This window comes from Platalea leucorodia (assembly GCF_965183815.1).
Source record: "Platalea leucorodia genome assembly, chromosome: 7".
Classification (NCBI taxonomy): Eukaryota; Metazoa; Chordata; class Aves; order Pelecaniformes; family Threskiornithidae; genus Platalea; species Platalea leucorodia.
In genome coordinates this window covers 2,205,512-2,230,011 of record NC_138829.1, presented here as the reverse complement: position 1 = coordinate 2,230,011, position 24,500 = coordinate 2,205,512, and the positions used below count along the sequence as shown (strand labels likewise).

General features: G+C 43.2%; 1 protein-coding gene across 2 annotated transcripts in view; it reads left to right on the top strand.

Annotated features, from left to right (window-relative positions):
• Positions 1–24,500, top strand: part of MDGA2 (MAM domain containing glycosylphosphatidylinositol anchor 2) — a gene marked incomplete at both ends in the record, with an annotated part of 386,860 nt that overhangs the window by 211,953 nt on the left and 150,407 nt on the right. For both annotated transcript variants that reach the window (XM_082317068.1, XM_082317067.1), the window contains one exon: positions 11,384–11,653. In XM_082317068.1, coding sequence (XP_082173194.1) covers positions 11,384–11,653 — 270 coding nt within the window. The remainder of the gene's footprint in view (positions 1–11,383; positions 11,654–24,500) is intronic.

The following is a 24,500-nucleotide window of genomic DNA, read 5'->3' as shown; positions in this document are numbered from 1 at the left end:
ATGTTTCACATATTTGAAGATGTTTATCTTGTCCCATCTCTTCTGCTGGATAACGAACCTAGCTCCTTGATTTTTGCCTGTGAGTCACATCATCTCTACCTCACACTGTTCCTGTTGATCTCCTCTGTCCATGTCCGTAGTGAAGTTCAATGTTTCAGGGCCCGTAGAGTAGTCCACTGCACCCAGCCCCCTAACCATGGGGTTCAACGCAGGGCTCGTTCCATACATTTCCCAACAATTTTTTTGTTTATGCATCCCTGTGTGGTAACTCCCTTTTAGCGAGCACGTATTGTTAATGTTTGCTTTGTGTCCAGACTGCCATCCACCATAACCCTGAGGGTCCGTTCTCTGCAGTTCCTCATTAGCCAGGCATTCCTAATCCACTAATTGCGTGGGCGATCGCTGCTGTTGCAAGACAGGATTTGTCTCACCTAAACAGCAGTCGGAAAGCTTAGGTGTCTGTAGTACACAGTTGTTCAGGGAGCACTGTACTTGGTGGAGAGAGGGGGAGAGATGGCTGTAAAGAGAAATTCTTCCCATCTATTTTTGGAGAGCAGGAATTGTGCTTTAGGGGTGCTTATATCTCATCGAGATACATGACCTCGGATTGCATGCCTGGCTTTCGGGTGGTTGAAATTAGCCGAGATGAATTTAAGCCTTACGTGTACCATAGTGCATCTAAATATAGTGATGAAGGGGACAGTTTCGTGATTGGGTTAAGCTGATTTAACACTGCTCTGCTGCTAAGGGGAGGATCCTGCCTTCCCTTCATACCCTCTTGATAAAATGTCCACAGAATGAATAGTTCATACAGTGTGGGAGCTGTGAGCTATTGTAGTCGTCTCCAGAGCGTAACCACCGAGGAAGTGCTCTGAATAGCAAACGTATCCGCCTCCCTTCCTCCCTGTTGGAGCTATCAATGCCACATCTGTGCGTGAACGGCAGCACGAGCAAAGTGCGAGTCATCAAAGTGCTGCTGCTGCTGGATGAAAAGCAGCCAGGCAAATCGGGAATAAAGAGATGAGTCATCAAAGCTGCATCCCCATTGGTTAAAAAAAAAGAGGATTTCAGAAAAAGTTGGAGGAGGAAAAAAAAGGCTATTGAGAATAGAGGGAGAGCACAGGGAGCGGGCTACAGTTACCTGGGCTGGCGCTCCAGGCCAGCTTGTTCACCTGTATGCGAACATATAAAGACTGAGTCCAGCTGCAAATGGACCTTGTTAAATATAATATCTTTTTTTTTTTTTTTTTTTTGCTTTATTTCTTTCCTGTAACTCCCCTTTCTGCTTTCCCTGCAACCTCATAATTTTCCATTCTTGATGGTATGCCCAGACAAAATGATCTTGCACTTTACTCAACTTTTAAGCCCTTTTTTTTTTTTTGGAGGCAGGCTCAGGGCAAACTGAAAAATGAGTTGGTTTTTTTTTTTTTATCTGCGACCAAGTAGCGTATTCAAATTGGGCGGTGACTGCTGGTACACGGGGGGCGCATGTACCCCAGTCTGAGGTTAAGGCATGCAGACTAATGGGTGTCTTCAGCAATTGGAGGGGCAGCTGCCCTGGGAGCGGGGAGCCACCCCTTTGCGCTAGAAGAGGTCTGAGTGCTTTTGCGAAGATGAGAACCCTAAAACACTTGCAATACTGAAATCTGGCCTGGGAATATATTATTGCAGTAATTCCATGTGTTAAGTCAAAAAAAGGACACATGCCTGAAAGAACTGGGATATGAGCCCTTTGCCTTTATTTTCTCTGCCCCCGCAAGTGCTGGAATTTCAAAGGCAATGATGAAATGGGAAAAAGAGCAAGTAACACAAAAATAAGGTTGATGCGTATGGTGAACACATCTGTTTTATGTGTGTAAACACAAAGGTGTTTAGAACTGGAAGTCGTGACAGCTGGAGTATTTTGCTGCTCTTCCACGCTTAGATTGCATGCAGCACCTGAGCAAGGCACCCCTGAAATTCAAAGCTCTCCATGACTGGTCACTACTTGACAGTGACTATAAAAACACATTTTTACAGTGAGGGTGATTGAGCACTGGCACAGGTTGCCCAGAGAGGTGGTGAAGTCTCCATCCTCAGAGATACTCAAAAGACATCTGTACACAGCCCTGGACAACCTGCAGTATGGGACCCCGCTTGAGCCAGGGCTTGGACCAGATGACATCCAGAGGTGCATCTAACATCCACCATCCTGTGATTCTGGATGAATTCTGGTCCTAAGCCTGCAAAGAGCTGAAGTTTAAGTGTCTGCATAAATTTTCTCCCTTGGCTTTGTTGGAAAACTCATTCTCAAGACAAAGGTGAACCTGCCCCAGGAAGCCCTGCCCCTTCCCAGCAGAGTGTGCAGCTAAGGTTGCGTGTCCCGAGAGAGCAGATGAAGTGCTGGCACACGTAGGTGCATGTTTGCGTGACAGTCTGGCCCACTGGAGTTTCTTATCCTAGCTGGTTCAATACACACTGGCACTTTCTGCCTAGAAGAGTTGTCCCTCATGTGACAGCCGTCAGATTACAGCTCTGTCAGCAGCAGCAGGGAGGGGAAGCAGAGAGGATGGGTGTACAAAAGTGGTTTTCATTGGGGTCTGGTTTTGAGGGTGTGGGGTTTTTTTTTGTTTTTGGGTTTTTTTTTTTAAATTTTGTTGGTTTTTGTTTTTTTTTAAGGACTATTGAGGAAAAGAAAGGACCTACTATATCGCAGCATGCTGTGGCAGTGTGGTCAATAAAAAGTTTATTTTTTACTTGTAATTTAAAATCTAGACTTCACCTGGGAATTATAATCTATTCTTTTTTGAACTTTACTGAGTAAATAAGTACAGAAATGATGCTCCCAGCCCAGCAGGGACCTCAAATGTTCTCTCTTTTTGCTCCGACTTGAAAGGGACTATTCATAATGTGTATATTTAGGAGTATATGCATTGTATTCCTGCAAGAAATCATGGCTGTAAATTAAACTGATGCATACACACGTATATATGAAAGTATAATTCAATTATGTTCTATTACTTCAGTTCTGCATATGAAATAATTCACAAAACTGGAGGAAATAATGTCTTTTCATTTTTATTCATCATAGATGAGTGAGTTGTCAAGGACATGACTTTCTGCCACTACTTTGATATTGCTATTAAAGTATTAGTTTTCCTTTGCATTTCCAGTAATCCCTAAAGCCAATTGAGGTATTTTCTCAACTCCATATACCCAGTCTAAATATATATATTTGTCTCACTGTAATTATAATGCACGTTGGCATCAGACTTTTTCTGTATGCTGCATCAATGACAGATATGTTTTTCCTCCTAGTGTAGCATCTGTCTCAGATACCCATCCCAGGCAGCAGCAGAGACTCTGCTTCTTTCAAGTTCAGTGAACATTGGTATCGGATCATTGATTAGAAGATGTTTCTAGTCTCCCTGCCGATGATCCCATGACGGCTTCATTTAACCTGGAAGCATTTTGTTGTAGAGCCAGGTTGTTATGTCGAAGGTGCTTGGTAAACTAATATTGTTAAGGGTGTATCTTAGGGCGTTAATGATGACTTAATGACTGCTAGCTTTGTGCTGGATCTGAGAAACTTTTGCTCCAGTCATTAATCACAACCAGTGAGTGTTGCATGCTGTATTATTACTCTGTGAGGATCGGTATATGTTGTAGCCACATTTTACAATTAATCTCCATCTGTATGTCATTAGTGCCTAACTTGTCTTGCGTGCCCATGGTAATACTAGGTAAAAAAAATTGATGCAGTTCTGATTTAAATTCTCTGTAGTGACTTGACTAGCAGGGCCGTGTATTGCGACGCGGTGTACTTCCAATAGCGCTTTCTCATATGCACTGTTGAGTTCACAGCCAGGCTCTGCAGTCCTATGTAATACACTGGATGCAGAAGCAATACTTGTACACGAAAGCCCCTGAATTGAAGCTGCTTTAAAAAGGATGCAGCTGCAATATCAATGGGGACCTGAACAGTTTCCCTCGTCATGAGTAGTGCCTTGTTCTTCACAGGGAAGAGCTCGCAGTGGCACTGCAGCTTTCTTTGTCCCCTGGCAAACCAACCATGACTTCGAAATGTGGGACTGGCACTCAGAAACCCCTGCTTCTAAAGGGCAGTAAAGATGCAGAGCTCTTTTGAACACTGAGCCGTTCTCATTACGATGTCCAAATACGATGTTTGGAAAGCTTGTTCCATGCACTCACCCATGGAAATATTTACCAAAGCTTGCTATTGTTTTATAATGAATTTTATTCTTTCAACTCTCTGATAGAAATAAAGTTTCCGCTGGGCAGGTTGCTGGCTCAGTCTCTGCCGGTGCTGGGGTGAAGGTTCTGGCTGGGAGATGCTTTGCTTGCCAAACCTGGGTGGCCTAGCGTTCATCTCAATAATCCTGATGGCTAGTAGTCATCTAAGAGAGACCTCAGCCAGGGTGAAGCTTTGAAAGTGGCTTTGGGGGTGATAATACACTCTGTTTAGTATTGACTCCTTTTGGCAGGGATATTTTTGTTGCATTAGGAATTCCGTATAAATTTATAAGATTTCAGACACGAGCACCTCCTGTGTCTCCGTCAGTTTTGGTATTGCACAGTTGTGTTGGCTCTGATGCTCAACTTTCCAAACCAGTACTGAACTTTACTTAAAACTATAAAATCCATCACTCTTCAACTCTACATGAAATCGAGGACATCAGTCCTGTATCTGCGTGCGTGTGTCAGTGTGTCTCCATGACCTGGACCGTGACCCAGGGTTTTGTGATGTGAACAGATGGAGCTCTGGGACTATGAGGGAGGAAGTGAAAAAATTCAGACTATTTAGTTTAGAGAGGAGATGCATAGGAAGGAAGACAGCAGAAATAAATAAATGACAGAATGCAAGATTAAACCAAATCCAGAAGAATATAGCAGTGGAAAATAATAAAATATATCCCTAAGTTAAACCTTTCAATGGAATTTTGTGGGATCTCTGCAAGATTTAAGCAGAAACTGAGGAGCTTGTCCTTATGCGAGGAGGCAGCTGTTTAGCAGAGGAAACTTCTGAGCTGGTGCAGTTGCACAACTTTTCTTTTGATTCAACATCTACCTGCTGAGTTCTGGGGGCTTTGAAGCACTTCGATTGTAAAGTGCCTTTCATGTAAGAAGAGCCCTGTGTAAATGTGGCGACCAGCCAAGTACCTTGCTTGGTGAAACTGAATTTTGTAAAGCTTAAATAATAAAATCAAGATTGGAGGCATAAATTGCAGCCTTACTGTCACTGCAACATGTAGCTTTTCAAATGATCTTGGTTGGGACCGCGTGAAAGCTTGTTTGTAAGGATGTGAGGGTCTTCTCGAGCCTCAAAAAGCTCAGGTTTCCTTTCTGTGCCTTTCAAAAACTGAACAGGCAGAATGTCAGTACTGGCTCAAGCCTTGTTTTGGGAAAGCAGGCTGGACTGTAGAAGTGGAAGGGAGCTTGGCTCACACTTGTGTTTTTGCTCCCCCAGTTGATGTGGATGCCATTGGGTAAAACCACGTGTATCTTGGAGGCTGAAGCCTGACTCTCCAAAGCAATATATATAGTAAAGGCAAAATCAGTGCATTTCGGACTTGTACCAGGAATACACAATTGCATGTGCTAGTTTTTACAATAGTGTCATTTTAACGAGAGTCAACTCTTCTGGAGAAGCCTTTATCTCCTCTTCTTTCTGACTCAATTATATTATTTCCTGCTATCAAACAAATATCATGGCTTGAGCTGCTGGGACTGCATCATGGGTCTCCTGGTTGGGGTTCAATCATACTGAGTGCTTTACAAACGCAAAGGACGTATAAACACATACATTGTCCTTTTGGATCGGATCTCATGTCTGTGCTTAACAAGAGCCAGCAGGAGACTTTTCAGAAGAGTGCATAAAAAGTGTGCAGTAGACAGATATGTGATACCCTGCCCTCCCATTCCAGAAAAAGATACCATTTTATGCCCTGAAGCATGAGTTTTAATAATCCTTCAACAATATTTTGGTATAATCATCAACTATTATAATTGCTCTGGATCATCTTGTCATCTTTATAAATGCCTACTCCATTTTTTAATCATGCTGGACCAAAAAAAAATGTGTGGCGATGAATTACACAGTTCAGGTTTATGCTGTATGTGGTGTTTAGCCCCAAAAGTTTACAAATAAATAAAAGAGAGAAGAAATCCATTTTAGAGAGAAGATTAGGCCAAAATTACAGTTTTCCAAAAGTGCAAGGATCTAAGAGGATTTGTGAAACACTGGGATCAATGTGAGGTTGGCACATGTGTATTGTTAAAAATGGCGCTTTCTGTCCGTTCTCATCTATAGGCTCCTGATGCATTTGTAAATCCTCATCCTAAAGGTAGTATTGATGTCACCCATCTTCTGCCATCTAAATCTTACCTGTCTAGATTAAACTAATCTTTGGCCTCTGTCTGCAGTCAGCAGAGAGACGGATGCCACAGGGGATGATTCTTGCAAGAAAATAGCTCAAGGTAGATAAGAGGAATTGCCTTTTGGCAGTACCTCTTGCTGTCATTGAAACTAGAACAGGGAGAGATCTCACATGATAGTGAGCTCCATTCCCCTAGCTCAAGCAGGAGCCTGTCCTAAACTTTGTCTAACAGATATTTGCTTGGAAAACCTGGAAAAGAGAGAGACTCTGAAGCAACCCTGAGCAGCCTAGTCCAGGGTTTACTGTCCCTGTGACACACACAAGTCTATGGGGCCAGATGAGATCCACCCAAAGGCACTGAGGGAGCTGGCGGAGGTGCTCACCAAGCCACTTTCCATCATCTATCAGCAGTCCTGGCCAACCGGGGAGGTCCCAGTTGACTGGAGGTTAACAAATGTGACGCCCATCTACAAGAAGGGCCAGAAGGAGGATCTGGGAAACTCCAGGCCTGTCAGCCTGACCTTGGTGCCAGGGAAGGTCATGGAGCAGATCATCTTGAGCGCCATTATGCGGCACGTGCGGGACAGCTGGGGGATCAGGCTCAGCCAGCATGGGTTTATGAAAGGGAGGTCCTCCTTCACTAACCTGGTCTCCTTCTATGACAAGGTGACCGCTTAGTGGATGAGGGGAAGGCTGTGGATGTTGTCTACTTGGACTTTAGTAAGGCCTTTGACATTGTCTCCCACAGCATTCTCCTGGAGAAGCTGGTTGCTCACGGCTTGGATGGGTGCACTCTGTGCTGGGTTAAAAACTGGCTGGAGGGCCGAGCCCAGAGAGTGGTGGTGAATGGAGTCAAATTCGGTTGGCGGCCGGTCACCAGTGGTGTTCCCCAGGGCTGTGTTGGGGCCGGTCCTGTTCAATATCTTCATTGATGATCCGGATGAGGGGATTGAGTAAGTTTGCAGATGACACCAAGTTGGGCGGGAGTGTCGATCTGCTGGAGGGTAGGAAGGCCCTGCAGAGGGACCGTGGCCAGGCTGGATCGATGGGCCAGGGTCAACTGTGTGAGGGTCAACAAGGCTCAGTGCCGGGTCCTGCATTTGGGTCACAACAATCCCATGCAGCGCTGCAGGCTGGGGGAGGAGTGGCTGGAGAGCTGTCTGGCGGAAAAGGGCCTGGGGATGTTGGTTGACAGCTGCTGAACATGAGCCAGCAGTGTGCTCAGGTGGCCAAGAGGGCCAATGGCATCCTGGCTTGTATCAGGAATAGTGTGGCCAGCAGGACCAGGGAGGTGATGGTGCCCCTGCACTGGGCACTGGTGAGGCCGCACCTCAAGTACCGTGTTCAGTTTTGGGCCCCTCACCCCAAGGCGGCCATGGAGGTGCTGGAGCGTGTCCAGAGAAGGGCAATGAAGTTGGTGAAGGGTCTGGAGCACAAGTCTTGTGAGGAGCAGTTGAGGGAGCTGGGGTTGTTTAGCCTGGAGAAGAGGAGGCTGAGGGGAGACCTTATTGCTCTCTACAACTACCTGAAAGGAGGCTGTAGCGAGGTGGGGGTCGGTCTCTGCTCCCAAGTAACAAGCGATAGGACAAGAGGAAACGGCCTCAAGCTGCGCCAGGGGAGGTTTAGGTTGGGTATTAGGAAAAACTTCTTCACCGAGAGGGTGGTCAAGCATTGGAACAGGCTGCCCAGGGAAGTGGTGGAGTCTCCATCCCTGGAGGTGTTTAAACGCCAGGTAAACGTGGTGCTTGAGGACATGGTTTAGTGGTGGACTTGGCAGTGCTGGGTTAACGGTTGGACTTGATGATCTTAAAGACCTTTTCCAACCTAAATGATTCTATGAATCTATACTGTTACATGGAGTTTTGTCGTTGTGCCTTTGTTACCCCTTTCTGTGCTACAGCTTTGCGTTCCCAGTCTGTGGGGAGAGGCAGCTGTTTGCAGCTGCATTGCTGCAGCATCTTGTAGGTGTTCCTCTGGTTTGGGAGGGGAAAGCATTTCTGGATGGAATAAAACAGGAGATAACCAGTAAAGCAGACCTGCAGAAGCCCTGCATGCTGTTAGTTAACCCACGTCAATTAATACAGGTCTTCCAGCAGGTGACTAAACTTGTGATTGAGCCCCGTTCGTTTCCACGCGTAGGTCCAGGCTGATGTAGATATGTGAACATAAGCACTCTCTAACTTAGAGCTAAAGCCATTTTTCTGAGCACCACGTCTGAGCACATTGCTGGAGTTACTGGGTATTTGGGATTTTTGCTGTTTGTCTCCCGCGTTCCCTGGCTAACTCTCCCTGCTTCTCTCTTTTTCTCTCTCCCCTTTCCTTGCTGAAAAAGCCAGTCAGAGCTGTGACAAGAAACCACGGGGCTCCAGCTCGTGTTTGGCACATAAGCAGATGGGTGTTGACTGCCACCTTTCCCCATCCCTGGCTGGAAGGAGGAGAGGTCAATGTTGATTGCATTGAGAGTTGGAGGTTGCACTCTCATAGATGGGCAAATGTGGGGCTGGTGGTGGGGTTGAGCTTGCTTCAGCGGTGGAAGGACAAAGTCCAAGTGACCACCGGGAAACTTCCAGTCTCTTCATTGCTAGGTCAGAATTTGGCAACATGCACGTGACAATAAATAGGCAAGCGGTGCAGTAGACCCAGTTCTATATGCAATTGCACTATAAAGCTGAAAATAAGAGGTTCTGTGTTATTGGTGCATTGTGATAAAGTGCAGATTATGTATGGGGTTTCAAGCAGAGAAATATCAAAATAATAGCTCATTGTTGCTGTAGATTCATATTCAATTCATAATAGGTATTTGACCCTTTACATGCTACACTGAGTTTCATTTGCTGGAAACCTTACCATCTCTTCTGAATTTCTTAGTCTTTGGTTTAAATCAGGCTTTTAACAGTAGTAATAGAGTGTGTTGCTGAATTTTTGTTTGTGTTTGTCTAGTGGGATAGGTTGTAGTTAAGTGAAATGTGTGGTGTAAGCAAAGAGAAATTGCTGTATGCAAACCATAATTTTCATGTACTTACTGTTTTGAGTGCTGTGATGAAAGGGATGTAACACAGCATTTTTATCACCTCAGCTGCTATCTTTGTCTCTCTACCTGAAGGATGGCAAAGGGCCCCCTTTCATCTGGAGGATTATGAGGCCATTATGGTAAACAGCACCACCAGGTTGGGTTGACATTGTTGGAGCTTTCATCTTTTGTTCTAAGTTTTGAAGCGTTATTTGTGGTTCTCTTGTTCCCTGTCTCATGACTTGACGTTTAGTGAGAGCAGAGAGCAGCTCCTTGCCAGAGTTGTTCAGGAAAAATCATTAAACTCAGGAGGGAGGGTGGGAGAGAGAAAGAGGGGCCAGCTGAGTGCTACCCCCTGGTTGGTGATGACCCTACAGGTCTGGAGCTCAAGCAAAATCGACTTAAGCATGCAACATGACATACTGCCCAGCTTCATGCCTCTGATTCCAAAACAGAGGTCCATCAGCTGATAGATGCATCAACTGACGAAAGAATAGGAGGTCAGAGGACGTGAGCAAAGAGACACTGACATAGTTAGTGGGCAGTGCTGACTTGTTTTCTGTCTGTATTTTTAGCCACGTACCCAGTTTCTTCACCTTTTAGTTAGTTACATGAACCCAGTAATTTATGCTGAGAAGTATCTGCAGGGTCCCAAGCCAGGAGGAGCTGGAAGAGGGGACTTGGCTTGTAAACCTATGCTCTCTTAAAGTGTTTCCCTGCCTGGGGGTTGCCTGATCTCTCTGTGCTAGGATAGATATAAATGAAGTGCTTCCCATTTGTGTGCGCCAGCCTCTGAATGCAGAGAAAGCTCATTCCTCTTGGGTGAACTCCAAATAAAGAAAACTCTTATTTTATAGTCGACTCTTGTATTTGCCTTTAGTGATTAGTGTGTATTCCTTTAATATTGAAATAAGATTCATATATAAAGCAGAACACATAAGAATATGTCTCTGTAATAATGAGGATAGTGATATGATTTTGGGATGTAACATTTTTATTTCCTTTCGTTTTTTATTGTCACCTTTTCTAGTATTCTTTGCCCAGAATTTCAATCCTTCACCTTTATGCCTGTGTTTATTTAGTATTGCTGCTTTTTCTGTACTAGCAATATGTATTTACATATTGGCTCATCACTTATGTGGTTTAGGGTATGCCTTCAAGCAAAGCCTGTGGATCCAGCAAGGGTGGATCCCTCAACACAAATGATAGGGGATGTCACAGCTGAGATTGTGATTTTAAATTCCAGCATCTAAAATGAATTTCCCTGCCCTGTCCCTTCATACTGAACGTTTCTGTTGCTCCTCTTATATCATATGCAAGTATTTCATGTAAAAGAAGAGGCAAGAAGAGTCTGTGAGGAGGTGGAGCCATGGCCACGCTGTCTGCTGGCGCTGTGAGCTGCAGGTTGCACAGCCCATACAGGGGAAAAAAGCATCTGTGCTGGATTCTTCAGTTTCTCATGTGCAAGGAGATGTTGACCCAAGGGAGATGACTCTTGCTGATTCAACAGACCCAACTCAAACTCTACAAATCCACCTCAGTTGGCAGCCAAGTCCCAGGGAGTTCATCAGGGAGGTGGGTGGATTAAGAGGGCTGGTTTTCAATGGGTAGGATCTGACTTGAAGAGAACACGGTTTCCATGCCAAATAAGATGATTGTTACTAATTCCTTTCTTCCAGAGTTTAAAATCCAGTGTGCTGGCACCTGTCCCATACATTAGACATTCCTTCCCAAGCACAGCCGCAGGGCTGTCCACACATAAATCCTGCAGTTTGACAGCAAGGTGAAAGATGATGACTGAGCAGGGTGAGAAATGTGGTGTCAGGGGGAGCATCAGGATGGGGAGCACCTTTCTCGGAGGGTACGCGGTTGCGAGAAGAGTGCCGTAGCTGAAGTGCCTTCGCTCATCTCAGTTGGCTTGAGTGTGCTTGTCAGGACTGAGCAATACCACAGACGTAGCCCCGCTACACCTTTCTCTCCCTCTTGTGTTTTGCAGCATCCCCTTCAATTAAGCTTCTTGTGGATGACCCGATAGTGGTGAACCCTGGAGAAGCGATCACCTTAGTCTGTGTGACGACAGGAGGGGAGCCAGCCCCCAGCCTGACATGGGTGAGGTCTGCCAGCATCCTGCCCGAGAAGACGGTCCTGAACGGTGGCACTTTAACAATACCTGCCATCACATCAGAAGATGCTGGCACGTACAGTTGCATTGCCAATAACAATGTTGGAAATCCTGCGAAAAAGTCCACCAACATCATCGTAAGAGGTAAGTTGAGCTGGCAAACTATTGACCTTTATCTTGGAAGATTAATTGAATCCTAATCTGACAGTACAGCAATGTTCACATAGTGGTGTCCTATGTTTCCAAGGGTATTTCTGGTCATTTCTAATAGTGTATGAGATGAATTAGCATTGGCTTGAAACAGCCGGTGGCTCTTGGGCTGGGCTCAAACCCCTCAGCTGGAACAAGGGTGGCATGGTGCCCCTTTGTATTGTGAAGATGCAGCAGCTCTCCCATCCAAACTGGAGACAAATGATCGCCAAAGGACACCACGTCTTCTGGGCATTGCCTGTGCTGATCCCCTGCACACGCTGTCTTGGCAGTGAATGCATCCTGAGCTCCTGGAGATGTCGTTACCTACTTCACCCTTTTCTTCCTCCTCATCAGCTGAACACGTTATTGAAATTAAGGCTGTTGTGCATGCTGTGAATCTGCTGCCATCAGATGAGTGCTCCCTGGGTAGGAGCTTTAGATTAGTACCTATGCTTTAATTATACTAAATAGCAGGATAAATGTCTGTCTTAGATAAAAGTAAGAGAAGAGTGCTTGCAGAACAATTACTGCCAGGTGGAGAGAAACTCTGCCTGGTTGTTTATCGCTTTCTGGATAACCCCAGGGACATGGCCAGTTGGTTTGAAGAAGGAGTTTGATTGGCTGATAGGCATCATCAGAGTGGATTAATCTACCTGAACCAAACAGTTCATCTGAAACTAATTTTCTCTAATCTAATCTGTGAATGGTAGTGAAACATAAAATCCCACACTATAGGAACTTTAAATAATAGCATGTGATTAATCATACTGAGGAGAAACTGCTGTATAAAGACCCAGTGGTGTGAATATTTTATGAGAGCCATAACCCCTGTTCACTTCTTATTGCCCAACATATCATGCTGTTCAGCAGGATGAGGAATTAGAAGCTATTTCTGTTCTGGGGGTCAGGGAGAGAGCATTGCATCAGCCTAGGTCTGCAGGAGTTTATCAGATGTCCACAGATTTACTTGTAATATTATCTTTCCATTTGAATTTTTGACATTTGGCTTAGGGGTTTTGTTGTCAAGAGGCAAAAGCAGTCTTGTTTCAGGAACATAGGATTGTCATTAATTTGCTGTGATTTACAATGGTGATGAGGTTGTGAAGGGGAGATGTGAGTGAAACACACACTTGGAATAAGCAAAGGGAGAAGAAAGGCTTTGTGTGAAAAGAAATCTCAATGTTTTAATTGACCCAGCAGACAGCACCAGAGAGCCCAGAGGAAAAGCCAAAGTCCCTAGCTCCCTGCAGATACAAATTTCATGAGTCATAGCATAATAATAATATGCTCTCAGATTTTTATTTATAGAAGACTGTGCCTATGAGATGCCTAGGAGCTGCAAGATGTTGAACAAAATATCTTTAAAGCATTTGAGGTGACTTTTTTTCTCTCTGCTGTGTAGCCCTGTTAATTTTGAGAAGGGACCGCGACAAGGAATAACCCATTAAATAAATGAAGCACAGCTCCCTCCTAGCCCCAGCGCATTGCTACCTGCTATGATTTTCCTCTTACTATTTCAGTTAAAGGCGAAGAGCTGTCTTTTAGGAAAAAATATCTTTATTCCAGTCTTGGTTGATTTATCTTTATGAAAAGTGATGCTGAGTTTAGGAGTGAAATATGAGAGAAATTCATATCATAGTTTTGATTTTACTTTGTGTATATATTTCTTAGTATTTTGCCTGTAGCTCAGTGCTTCTCTCTATTTCATCTTTTTGTTGTTGTTGTGTATCAGAATTTTCACGCAGCAGCTGAGGAGAAAAGAGTATTTACTTGAAATAGAATCTAAGCCTTGCAGGAGAAGCATTTGGTAAATGGAGTTCACATCTTCTGTCAGGCGGACTACCAATCCCAGGATTAGACAATAATCTCCTAATCTTACCCAGAAAGAAATGTAAAGTTGTCTCAAAGCATCATCAGGGCTCAGATGAAATTTGTTCCCTTTAAAATTCACTAAATTTCACTGTGCATTTATCTAAATGTGTTTTTATTGTATGGGCTTCATTCCACGGATGCTACCTTACCCTTCAGCAGCTCTTGATTTTTTTCTGGGCCTTTTCCTATCTTTATAGCTGACTGCCCAAGTCTGTGACTACCCACCGCACCTGACTTGGAACCCACTGTGAATGGGTCATATGACCGCCACGCATTTAATAATAATAATAAAAAAAAAAAAAAATCTAAAACCAGAGAGAATCCTTCAAAAAGAAGCAAATAAAAGTAAATAAATGAGTAACAAAAGCAATTTATCCTTCTTGAAAGTCAGAAATTATGTGGATCAACAAGCAATAGAGGCAACAGATGAGGCTGTGTTTAAAGAGGAGATTCAGGCATTGAGGTACCGAGGTGTATTCACGTCAGCTCTGTGCTCCTCCGTCAATCTTCTCTGAAAAAGTGGGGATAAATATAGTGGAATGGCAAGATGACTGGATAGGATGGCTTGGAGGAATGTATATCACCTGAGAGATGGTGCAAAATGTGCCTGTGTGGAAGTGCTGTGTAATGTGTGTTCTCTGCTTCTCCAGGGTGTAAATAACTAGTAATACGTGTTCTCTGCTTCTGCAGGTTGTAAATAACTAGATTCTGCAGTTGCCATGTGTTGCTGAAGGAGTGGTGGGATAGCAGGTGCCACTAATGGTCTCAGCGCATTGCTTTCCATTTGCAAGCTCCCAGGATTTATCTGGAAGCCTCCTAATACACATAAGCATTTAATATGTTCTCTGTTTTTCCGCTGTTACTTGATTTCCTCCCCTTCCAGTGAGCATTGGCACGGAAGGAGATGTCTGTTCTTAAAATAAAAATCAGATTAAAGCTGCCATTGTGGCAAGGAACCCATTTAGTCATAACAGTCTTTGGATTTTCTTTTTTTTTTTTTTTTTTTCTTCTCTCTTTTGGCCTGTATAACTTAAAAGCAATTGTAAATCCTTTGATGAAAAACAAGCTGGGTGCTTGCTCGTCAGTTCGGGTGAACCTGGATCCCTTGCAAAACAACAGGTGTTGCACACAGCTGCTGAGGGAGGAGACTCCCTCATACGCTGCCTCCTTAAGCAGTTAAATTAATGCTTTCAGACAAAGCAATGTCCTTTAAAGATACCCCTTTCTTAAGCAAGTTGTAAGCTGCAAACTCTTCTTCCTCTGTCTCCGTTTTGCTGAGCTGTTGTGTTGGTGCCTTTCCCTTTCGGCCGTCAGATGGATATTAATGAAAGTTTTGCTGAGATGATAAAGAGAAATTGTTCTGAGTATTACAATGCCATTCCTTCAGAGGTACAGACATAATGCAATAATTCTCATTTCCTCCGTTTGCTTTGAACAGGAGCTCACCAGAGGCAAATCAGTGACCATGTGCTGTTTACTGTCAAAACCTTAGTGAGAAAGTTTTAATGGCATTTTAAAGAATGCCATTATCAGCCTAACTCTACCCAAAGTTATTGCAAAATGTTCCTTTCCATCAAAGACATTGTAGTCCATCAAGGTGTCTTGGGTCAAACTGGAGAAAGAAGAAATGCTCTCTCATTTCAGCAAAGCTGGCTGCTCACCAATTCTAATTATGAAAGTTTCCAAGTATTCTCTTTAGATTAATGAGTTCTTTAAATGATTGCAAGTCTGCTAGCATTTGAGTATTGGTGGGTGTTCTCATCAGTGGCATCTTCACATCCTGCTCTCAGACTGATGATTAGAATAGCTTCCCATAACATATTTCTAGACAAAACCATTAGAAAGCAGAGGAAGCTCTAAGGGAGCTTTGACTTCTCTCATTCTAGTAAAACTTGTTGTTTTTATCCTTCTCTCAAAAAAAAAAAAAAAAAAAAAGCGCTCTCAAGTAGCAAATCCAACACACCCCCTCTGGATAAACAAAGTTCCCGACAACCTCCATGCCTGATGTGTGTATTTCTTGCTGTGCTTGCTTGGAGGATGTTCTGTTTTTCTGACTGTTCTGTGGTAGAGCAAAAAAAAAAATGTTGTTTTGATGCAATGGAAATAATTTGTCAGAAAGGCCGGGATGGGGGAAATCTGTTGCACTTCTTTCAGAGTTCTTTCCCACCCGAAATATTTCTGTTAATTTGCTTTCATCGTGAATTTGGCACTATGTATCTCTGTTGGTCTCAACTAGAGGTCAATGATTATCAGTCTTCCTATGGATATTTTGTTAATTAAAATAAAAAGGAAACACACACACATACGTTTGTGTTAAAATCAAATGCAAAACCTTGCTTACTCACAGCCCTTGGTACGCATGGTGATGTGGATACTTCTTCATTTCCCACGCACGCACAGCTATGCAGAGAGGACTTCACGTTATGGCCAGGAGCTTGGTAGTTAGAGACCTCACCTGTGATATGGCCCCAGGCTGAGTTCCTTGCCTTGATCTGGCACGGGAAGTTGAACATCCAGCTTATCCCATGTCCCAGGAAACTCTTCTAGCCTGAGGATTTTTTAGACTTTGCTGTTGGAGGTTATTTTACTCCTTTAAAATTCTCCCTTCAATGAGTATTTGGAGAGGGAAGCAAAAGGCATTAGAGAAATGGTAATATTGGCCTTGTAATCCTTACAATACATGCATAAAAGCATGATCATCACAATACCATACAGATTTTGGGTGACAATTGGAAATGTCAAAAGAGGCAGGAATCAAGATAATCATATGTCTACACCTTCTGGAAAATTACACATTTTCAACGTGACTCAAACTGGGTACTGAATTATGAGTACTGGGTACTCTGAATTATGAGAGCATGGAAGAACAAATACTCCAAAGACACTGCAAAGGGGAAAATGAAAATAAAATCTCCCCGTAGCTACCAGTATGTCAATGAAGAATTAAAGGCTTTTGATGATGAAGGATGTAAGGTGGCTTCTCCATCCAGTAAGAGAGCAAAAACGCTGGGTAGCATCTTTGAAGGACAGCTGTGCATCAGATTGGGAAACAGGTAGTGCCAGAGAAATGTTTTACAGGTCTTAAAGTACGGAGCACCGAAATGATTTGGAAGGGTGTCAGCGTGCACCAACTCGGATTTGTTGCCTCATCAGCAACTTTTCCCGTTACCTTCTTTAAATAGATCACTTCGTCTCTTCCATTGTAACTGCAACATTTTCTTAGTGCCAATTGACTCTGTGTGACTTTGCCCTTCTGTGAAGCGGAAGCATAGTGTTTGGAGTTAATTTTTCAAAGGGGTGGGATTCTGTGTCAGTTTAAATATAAAATAATAATTGTAAATGACCTGTGCTCAACATTAGCACAAAAGCTTTTGCTGAACAAAAAGCACTCTGGGGAAACACATTCTAAGGCTGAGATTGCTGGAAGTACCTATTCCATTATGTCTTTAAAAACTGTATGTGAACTGTGTAGTAGTGACTGCTAAAAAGAAGGTGAAGCAAAAAAAGAAATACGCAGATTGTGAAACAAATGAATTTTTTATTGCTTTTGTAATAGATTTAAAAAAAAAAAAAAAAAAAGTCCTGTAGTCTGGTATTACAGCTGTCTACTCTCACACACCTGCCTACCCTTCTGCGTTCCTGCAACAGCTCTGTTTATCCCAACGCTTTTTCTTAGGCATTTCCCTTGTTGGTTTAGAGCGGTGGCATGAAGTAAAGGATAAAAATAAGTCTGTCTGGTTGCACATCAGCACCTCTGCTGTCACCCCTCGAAGATCCTCAAATGCTGTTAATTGAAATGTGAGCAGGGCCCCCACGGGCTGATGCCGAGTGCCAGAGCAGAGGGAAGGCTCGCAAGTTTTATCCAGAAGGTGGAAACTGGGTTTTGGCGGCACCCGTGACAGTTGTCACTCGGCAGTTTTGCAGCTTCTGGATGCTGGCCAGCGGCCGAGCGATGTGTCTGTCTGATGCACGTGAATGTTAGCTGGTATCATCTGTGACAGTGGGAGCTCTGGTCAGGGATGCTGGCTCCAGCATGGCAAGTCTAAAATGTTGGGTTTTCTGTGCAAGTAGCAGAAGGACCTTTTTTTTTCCTCCTGCTTTTCCTTCTCTTTCTATTCTGGGAAGGTCTTACAGCAGACTGATTATACTAGTGCTTATTTCACGGCTGGAGAAAGCTGAAGGCCTTGGCAAATATCCATATGCATGAAACGGGCAGTACTACACCACGCAGAAGTGACGACCACTGTTGGCTTCCCAGTGAGGGACTGTGCAGGCGCATGGAGCGTCGTTGTGCGTGGTGCTGCAGGCTGTGGGAGGCTGGCAGAGATGAGCTCCCTGGGATGCTTCAGGAGGGTGGAAATTCAGCAGCCCCTGTGCTGGCTTTCAGTATCCATTGATGGTTGTGCTTTCCTTGGGGCAGACTAGAAAGCAAGAGTGATTTCATGAAAGTGCCAAGGTTTTGAAATTCGTATTCCAGAACAGGACTGGAAGGCCCTCCTGGGTCATCAAATCCGGCCATCTTTATCCCAGGAATCCATTTCATCTTATCTTATCTCTTGTATAATCTTTTTTTTGTGAAGTGACCAATTCCACCTGCAATTTTGATAGCTTTCTTCCAGCACCCTCCCAGTTCTTCCCAGGAGTCTCTTCCCATACCTCGCTGCTCTGACACTGAGATCCTCTCTCATTGCCATCATAACATGCCAGTGGTGGGTTTGCCATCCGTTGAAAGCAGCTTTGCTGTGGAGTGGCACCAGGCAAGCTCTGCAAACGCCGTGCCAGGATGGAGGGCTGGGCTTTGCCTTTGCTGAACCACCGTGGTAGCTGGGCACCTTCGCCTTGCCAGGGTTTCTCCCTGCCCTTTCTCTTGTATTATGCCAATGTATATTTTTTCATCATAATCTTAAGCAATTTACTTAACTCTTTGTTTTAACAGCACTCACCACCTTGCTTAGTTTCTGCTGTGTCATTGGACAAGACAAACCATCTTCCTCCGGTGTGGGGTTTAAGTGGACCTTTCAAAAATGTTTGCAAATGGGCTTTGGGAGAGACCCCTGTGCTGGATGAGGATGAAAAATAGCTCTGTAAATTGGAGGCTGGGCACCCGCCTGGTCTTCTACGCCAGCCCTCCCGGCTCGCCCACGGGAGCCGACACTGCTGCAGGCATCTTCCTGGGGCCTCTTCCAGCTTTTTAATTCCAGCTTTTTTAGACAGTTCAATCTAAAAAAAAAAAAAAAAAGGCCAGCCAATTCTGATTCTTCCACCGAGAGATGCACCCTGTGAGTGGGATTTCAATGAGACAAGATTTTAGCCTAGAAAACATCGTACGGCACATGCAGCATGTTGCTACAGTCATAAGTTACCAGTGCGCTATCCTAAAAGTTTACAGCTCTGAGAATGAATGTGTAAAAAAGTTGAGCTTCAGAGTTTAATAAGTCCATTTATTTTTATTATCTGCAATAGCAGTCTCAAGCGTGTGAGACTCTCCCAGGTTTGAGTGTATCACGGATGAGTTCATAAAATGGTTCCATATAAAAATGTAGATGGTTTATTGATTCTTCTGCCCTTTCATTAGGACTTCTCAGAATTTTTGTGTACAGAAATTTTATTTTTAAATAACTTTGCTGCTCAGCAAAACATCATGTGGTGCCTGTTGGGCACCACATACCTATAAAGATATATCAGAAGGGATTTCAAGAGGTAGTATTCATTTGATCTCTCTCCTTCTGACCTTTGCATTGTGGCTGCTTCAGGTAGCCATGTTTTTTCTTCACCAGGGGCAAGGAAAAAATTATCCTTACTGTTGGTTGGCTAACCATTATTAACTACTAACGCATGATAAATTTTTTTGGCAGGGCTGCAGTGTTGTAGTTTAATATTGTATTAGATCTTGGCTGATTAATACATGATGAGGTCTGTGTAGTCTTAACAACATTATCATTTTGGCAGAAAAAAACGAGTTTTTCAAAGTTTTGTCTCATCCTGAAGGAAGAGGAAGAGAAGAGAGGAGAAAGAACAGCGCACAGTGTTTTGTTCTGATGTTACCAAGATACTTTGATGACCTTGAAATGTGTTTTAAGATGCTTACTTGTATTGCATCAGGCAGCTGTGAATGAGATTGGTAGATCTCTGCCCAGTCTGACAAATCATTTTGGAAAGTTTTATAGGATCTCGATTAATTTTTGAGGCGTTGAGCTCTGGAATACAAACAAAGTGTTGAAGGGAAATGCATCCCATGTTGGAACAAATCCAGGCTCTAACAAAATCCTGCAGTCGAATAAAGCTCTTGAGCCACACAAGAAGCAGGAGATTGGGACAATCTGGTGTGGAAGCCTTGGAAGCTGAGGGTTTGCTCTAGGTCTTGGAAGAAAGGCAAGTATTGTGTGCTGAGTTTTGTTTGCAGTGTGTGGACAAAGAGAAAAGTGAAGATTTGCAATATATTACTTTTGGGCATCCTGGAAAACTCAGCAAGGCTATTTCTTTTTTGACAGCTTTGGCACGAGAATTAAACTTTATAAAGGCAATGGCCCTGGAAAACACCCAGCTGTAATGTGCAGAGGATTTATAATTTGTTTGGCAAGTGCACAGCCCACTGGGGATTGTGTCAGCTTCTCTGAATTGTTTAATTTATATCCCAGTTCTTGTCTGGCTTGTGAAGTTCCTGTTGGCGCATGAGATGGGCAGTCTGTGGGATGGGGCAGCCCTGAGCCCACAGGCGTGGCCAGGATCACACGCAGTACGTTGGCTTGGCAAGCAGTAACAGCGTGGGATTTCATAGCATAGGAAATGTTTTGGGTTTTTTTTCCCTTTCTTCTGCTTAGGGTTTCAAAAAGTACTGAATGTCAGCTGCCAATTTGTCTCCACTGCTTATTGATCAACCTTCATTCTTTTTTTGCTATTTCACCCTTATGTACCCACCTTGAAGCATTCGAATCATTATCTGCATCTGCTTAAAATCAGAGATGAAAGCAGCCTTCTACCAGGCAGACGGGGCCGTGCTGTGTGCTGGTCCCTGGTAGGACACTCCAGTTTCTGTCCCCAAATCAGCTCTATACTGGTGTGACACCACTGGGGCGACTCATGGTTTTCACAAGCAGGGAACCACAGCCAGAAGATTGGTGCAGTCTCCATCCCTGGAGGTTTTCAAGCCCTGGACAATCTGGTCTGAGCTCACATCTGGCCCTGCTTTGAGCAGGAGTTTGGTCTAGAAGCATCCTGAGCTCCCTTCCCACCTGAATATTTCTATGAACCTATATGTCTTTGCTCTTCTGGTGATGCTTATTTCTCTTGAATATTTACTTCTAAAAGCAGTTAAAAGAGAAACCTGCTGTGTTTCACATACTTTGATCTCGGCTTCATCTATTTAATGGATCATATACTGAGTAACTTGTAAACTGAAAACTTCTTCATTACAGAGAAGTATACACCTCCCCTTCCTTCAAAAGAAAAACAGGGAAAGACATAGGAGCTAATTAACTAGAGCACACATAAAAACAGACACCTGCCACGTGGCATCTCCAGAATAATAAATCCTTTTCTTTTAAAAATTAGAAACATTTATAAAAATAGAGAGGAAAACCTTAAATCTCTCCACAGTATTTGCATTTAAATTGAAAATGTGAATGCATCTGGTCTTGTAAGTGCCAAATAATTACTTGATATTAAAAAGTTTGGAGATGCTCTAGTAGAAGATGCTTGACAACTTAATTGTTCTGAGAGCTACTGAAAGTTAAGGTTTAAAAAACTTTAAGCTAAAACCATGTTGACAGAAGCAAAATGAACTGTTGGTAAAATGCTGAGAATATGTGTCTTTTTTTAGCAAGACTGTACTTCAAGTCTGCCTTTGGATAGGAAGGTGACTAACAGGAACATGCAGACAGCATAATTTTGTCAACATTATCTTGCAGAGTCCTAAATACCCTATTTAAGAAATTTGAATTTTGGGAGTGGTCAACGTTGGTGCATTTTTCCTAAAAGCTCTGTGAATGTTTATGTAGTTACGCTATTTTTAATGTTCTCTTTATGACTCAAACAAGGTCCACCCTGCCTGCTCGCTCAGCAGGTGTATTTTCTGCTGGAGAGAGTTCTCTTATGGGAAAACATCAAGTAGCATTATTTGCTGCTAATGCAGGTGAAGCTAGCTCTGTGCAGAGCTTACGGGTGATTTTATTTGATGTTAGACTGACTTTTTAATTCTGAGCAAAATGTGCAGACCTCCTTTCAGAATAAGAAAGTTATCATGTCTCAGTAGCAGACCAAAGGGTTTTACCAGGTTATAGATATGACCCATAAGGTAAGAGAGCTTTCCCTGCTAGAGGAGAAATAAAACAACGGTATGATGCTGACCTTGGCAGACCTGGTGGTCTCCCGTCAGCCAAGAATGGATCTGAATAACAGAGTACAAAATAGACGCAACTGCTGTGCGGGCAAGCTGGCAAGACTTTGAGTATTTAATTCAAAAAATGCTGTGGACTGGTGCTATGCAGAAGATGTTGAGGGATTGATCCCATCCACTTTCTTTTCATCCAGTTTAGTATTTCTGTAAGAGAAAAAGGTTGAAGCCCATGGCTGGATATGAGGTGGTCACTCTATGATTTTCTAGGTCCTGTGAACTGGCTGGAATACAAAGCACATGTTGGCAGATTTCCACAATTTTGTGGTTTGAGGGGGTTTATTGGTTGGTTTGGTTTCAAGAATGACCAGGAAGGCTGACTGTTCTTACTGAAAGACATTGAAATGTGCACTGATTCGGTCTGTGTGGTGGATTTGCAGACCCTGCCAGGCCACATCTGCCATGACATTATTTGAGACCCAGTTTAAACACCCCAGGGAGAGTGTGATCCGTGGTGCAGGATGGTTTTCAAGACGGCCCAGAGACAAAAGGCAAAATCTGGATGGAAAGAGGTGTCTATTGCCTTTTAATCCTGCTTTGATTAAAAAAAACAGAAAATAGTGTGATTATAGTAGCTGAGTGTTAGAATAGCACAAGAAATCAAAGGTGAACAGTGGGAGGAGGAAACAGAAGGACTTGCAGAAACCTTAGCCTATCCAGAGGGAATTGCCCAGGCACCCAAGGCTGCTACTTGAGCAACTCAATTTGCTGCTGGTGTGCTGTCTAATTAGGAGTGCTCAGTGCACAGTGACAATGAGGAACTGCAGATGGAACTGTGAACTGCAGCTTTTCTTTCCTTTATCCATTATTTTAATTAGTGACCAGCAGATGTATGAGCCTTTAATCATATATTTTAGCCTTTCTTAAATCTATCTTCTTTAAGTAACTCTGAATTTGGACTTACTTTTGATTTCTTTCTTTCTTTTTTTTTTTCTGCTTATATTATTCCTTCAAATCATTATTCTTATTTCTCTTGCTGTTTAGAAAATTGATTTCTTAAAGCACCAGCTGGACACAGAGGTTTTATGCAACCATTTCAACAACTGCATCCTGTTAGTAAAGTTTCCTATTCCTTATTGTCCAAGAGTCACACCCTGCTCCAAACTCAAACCCACCAACACGTCATGAGGTCCAGTTTCACTAGAGAAAAGTTTTCTACCCCTGACCTGGCTACAGGTTGCTTCATTGAAGCGTGGCATGAAGCACATGTCCAGGTTGGATCTTAGGTACCTTTGGATATGAAGCTAAGCTGAGACATTGCTTTTCATCAGGTGTTGATGTGGCCGTGAGGTTCACAGAAGAATAGAGTGGCTTTAGAATTTGTTTGTTGGTAAATGTGGTCTCCTGTTTGTTATTGAATTTTTCCATACAGGGTTGCATGTCCATAACAGTGCTGAGTATGATGGACGATAGTCATTCATCAGAAAGAAACAGAAGTGGTTGTGTGCAAGACACTTCAGAGTAGGCTCGTCTGTGTCCAGAATCGATGTGCAGACTACACAGATGTTACAAACCAGATCGACTTTCATTACAGAGAGCTGATATCTGCAAACTTTGTTAGGTGGAGCGTGGTTTTGCTCTTCTGTTTTAGAATTAGGCTAGAAGACTGTAATACTGAATGATTTTATTATTTTGCTTTCAAATATTTTGCTGGTTTACAAAAGCAAATTTGAGTTTTCAGTGTTCCACATACACAAAGTAACGTCAAAACGTATTTTAATGTAACAGAATGAAGTTTAATGGACTACACTGTGATATTCACCAGTGAGAAAGATTGTGGACAGTTGTTAAATTGTCTCTACTCAGCTTAGCTGTTTGATAAAATAGTTTAAGGCAATATCCTGTAGAATGCTGAAGACAATGCAGCTTTGTTGCCCACAGCCAAAATAAACAAAGACTTCGTGTTTCTTTGGAGCTTATGATAGGAACTTTTATTTTGCTTCTATTGATTTGATAGAGGTGGACATGTTAATGAAGAAAGAAACATTAGAGAAGGTTTTCCATGAGTCTTTCTTCAGTGAGAATGACTTTTTATTTGGTGCAGAAATCCGTTTATGCTGGGCTTTCACATAAAAACAAATAAACCAGACAATGTGGGCTGCGCTGCAGTTCCCAAGGTGTGGTACTGGAGCAGATGCCTTTGTTTCAGGCATTTGTTTATTTAATCATTCAGACAAACAAATCTGAAACCCAGCCCAGTTGTGTAGACGTTGGGTGATAGCTTTGACAAACAGGTGTCTAAGAAAGCATCGAGAGGTATTAATATTTGTTTTGTTGTTTGCCTGCATTGCAAGGGAGCGCAGTAGCATGGTCCCTATCTCATAGGAAACTGGTGGTAGCATGGTCCCTATCTCATAGGAAACTGGTGGCCCATGATCCTCCAACTTAAACACAGATCTTTTTTCACTTAACAGAGAAGATCTGCCTATTAGTCCGTTTGTGATTGCTTTGCAATTAGTTATGTGTATCATTGTAATACAGTAAAGCTCAGGTCACAGAAATAATGCATGAGAGTAATGACATAAGTTGAAATGT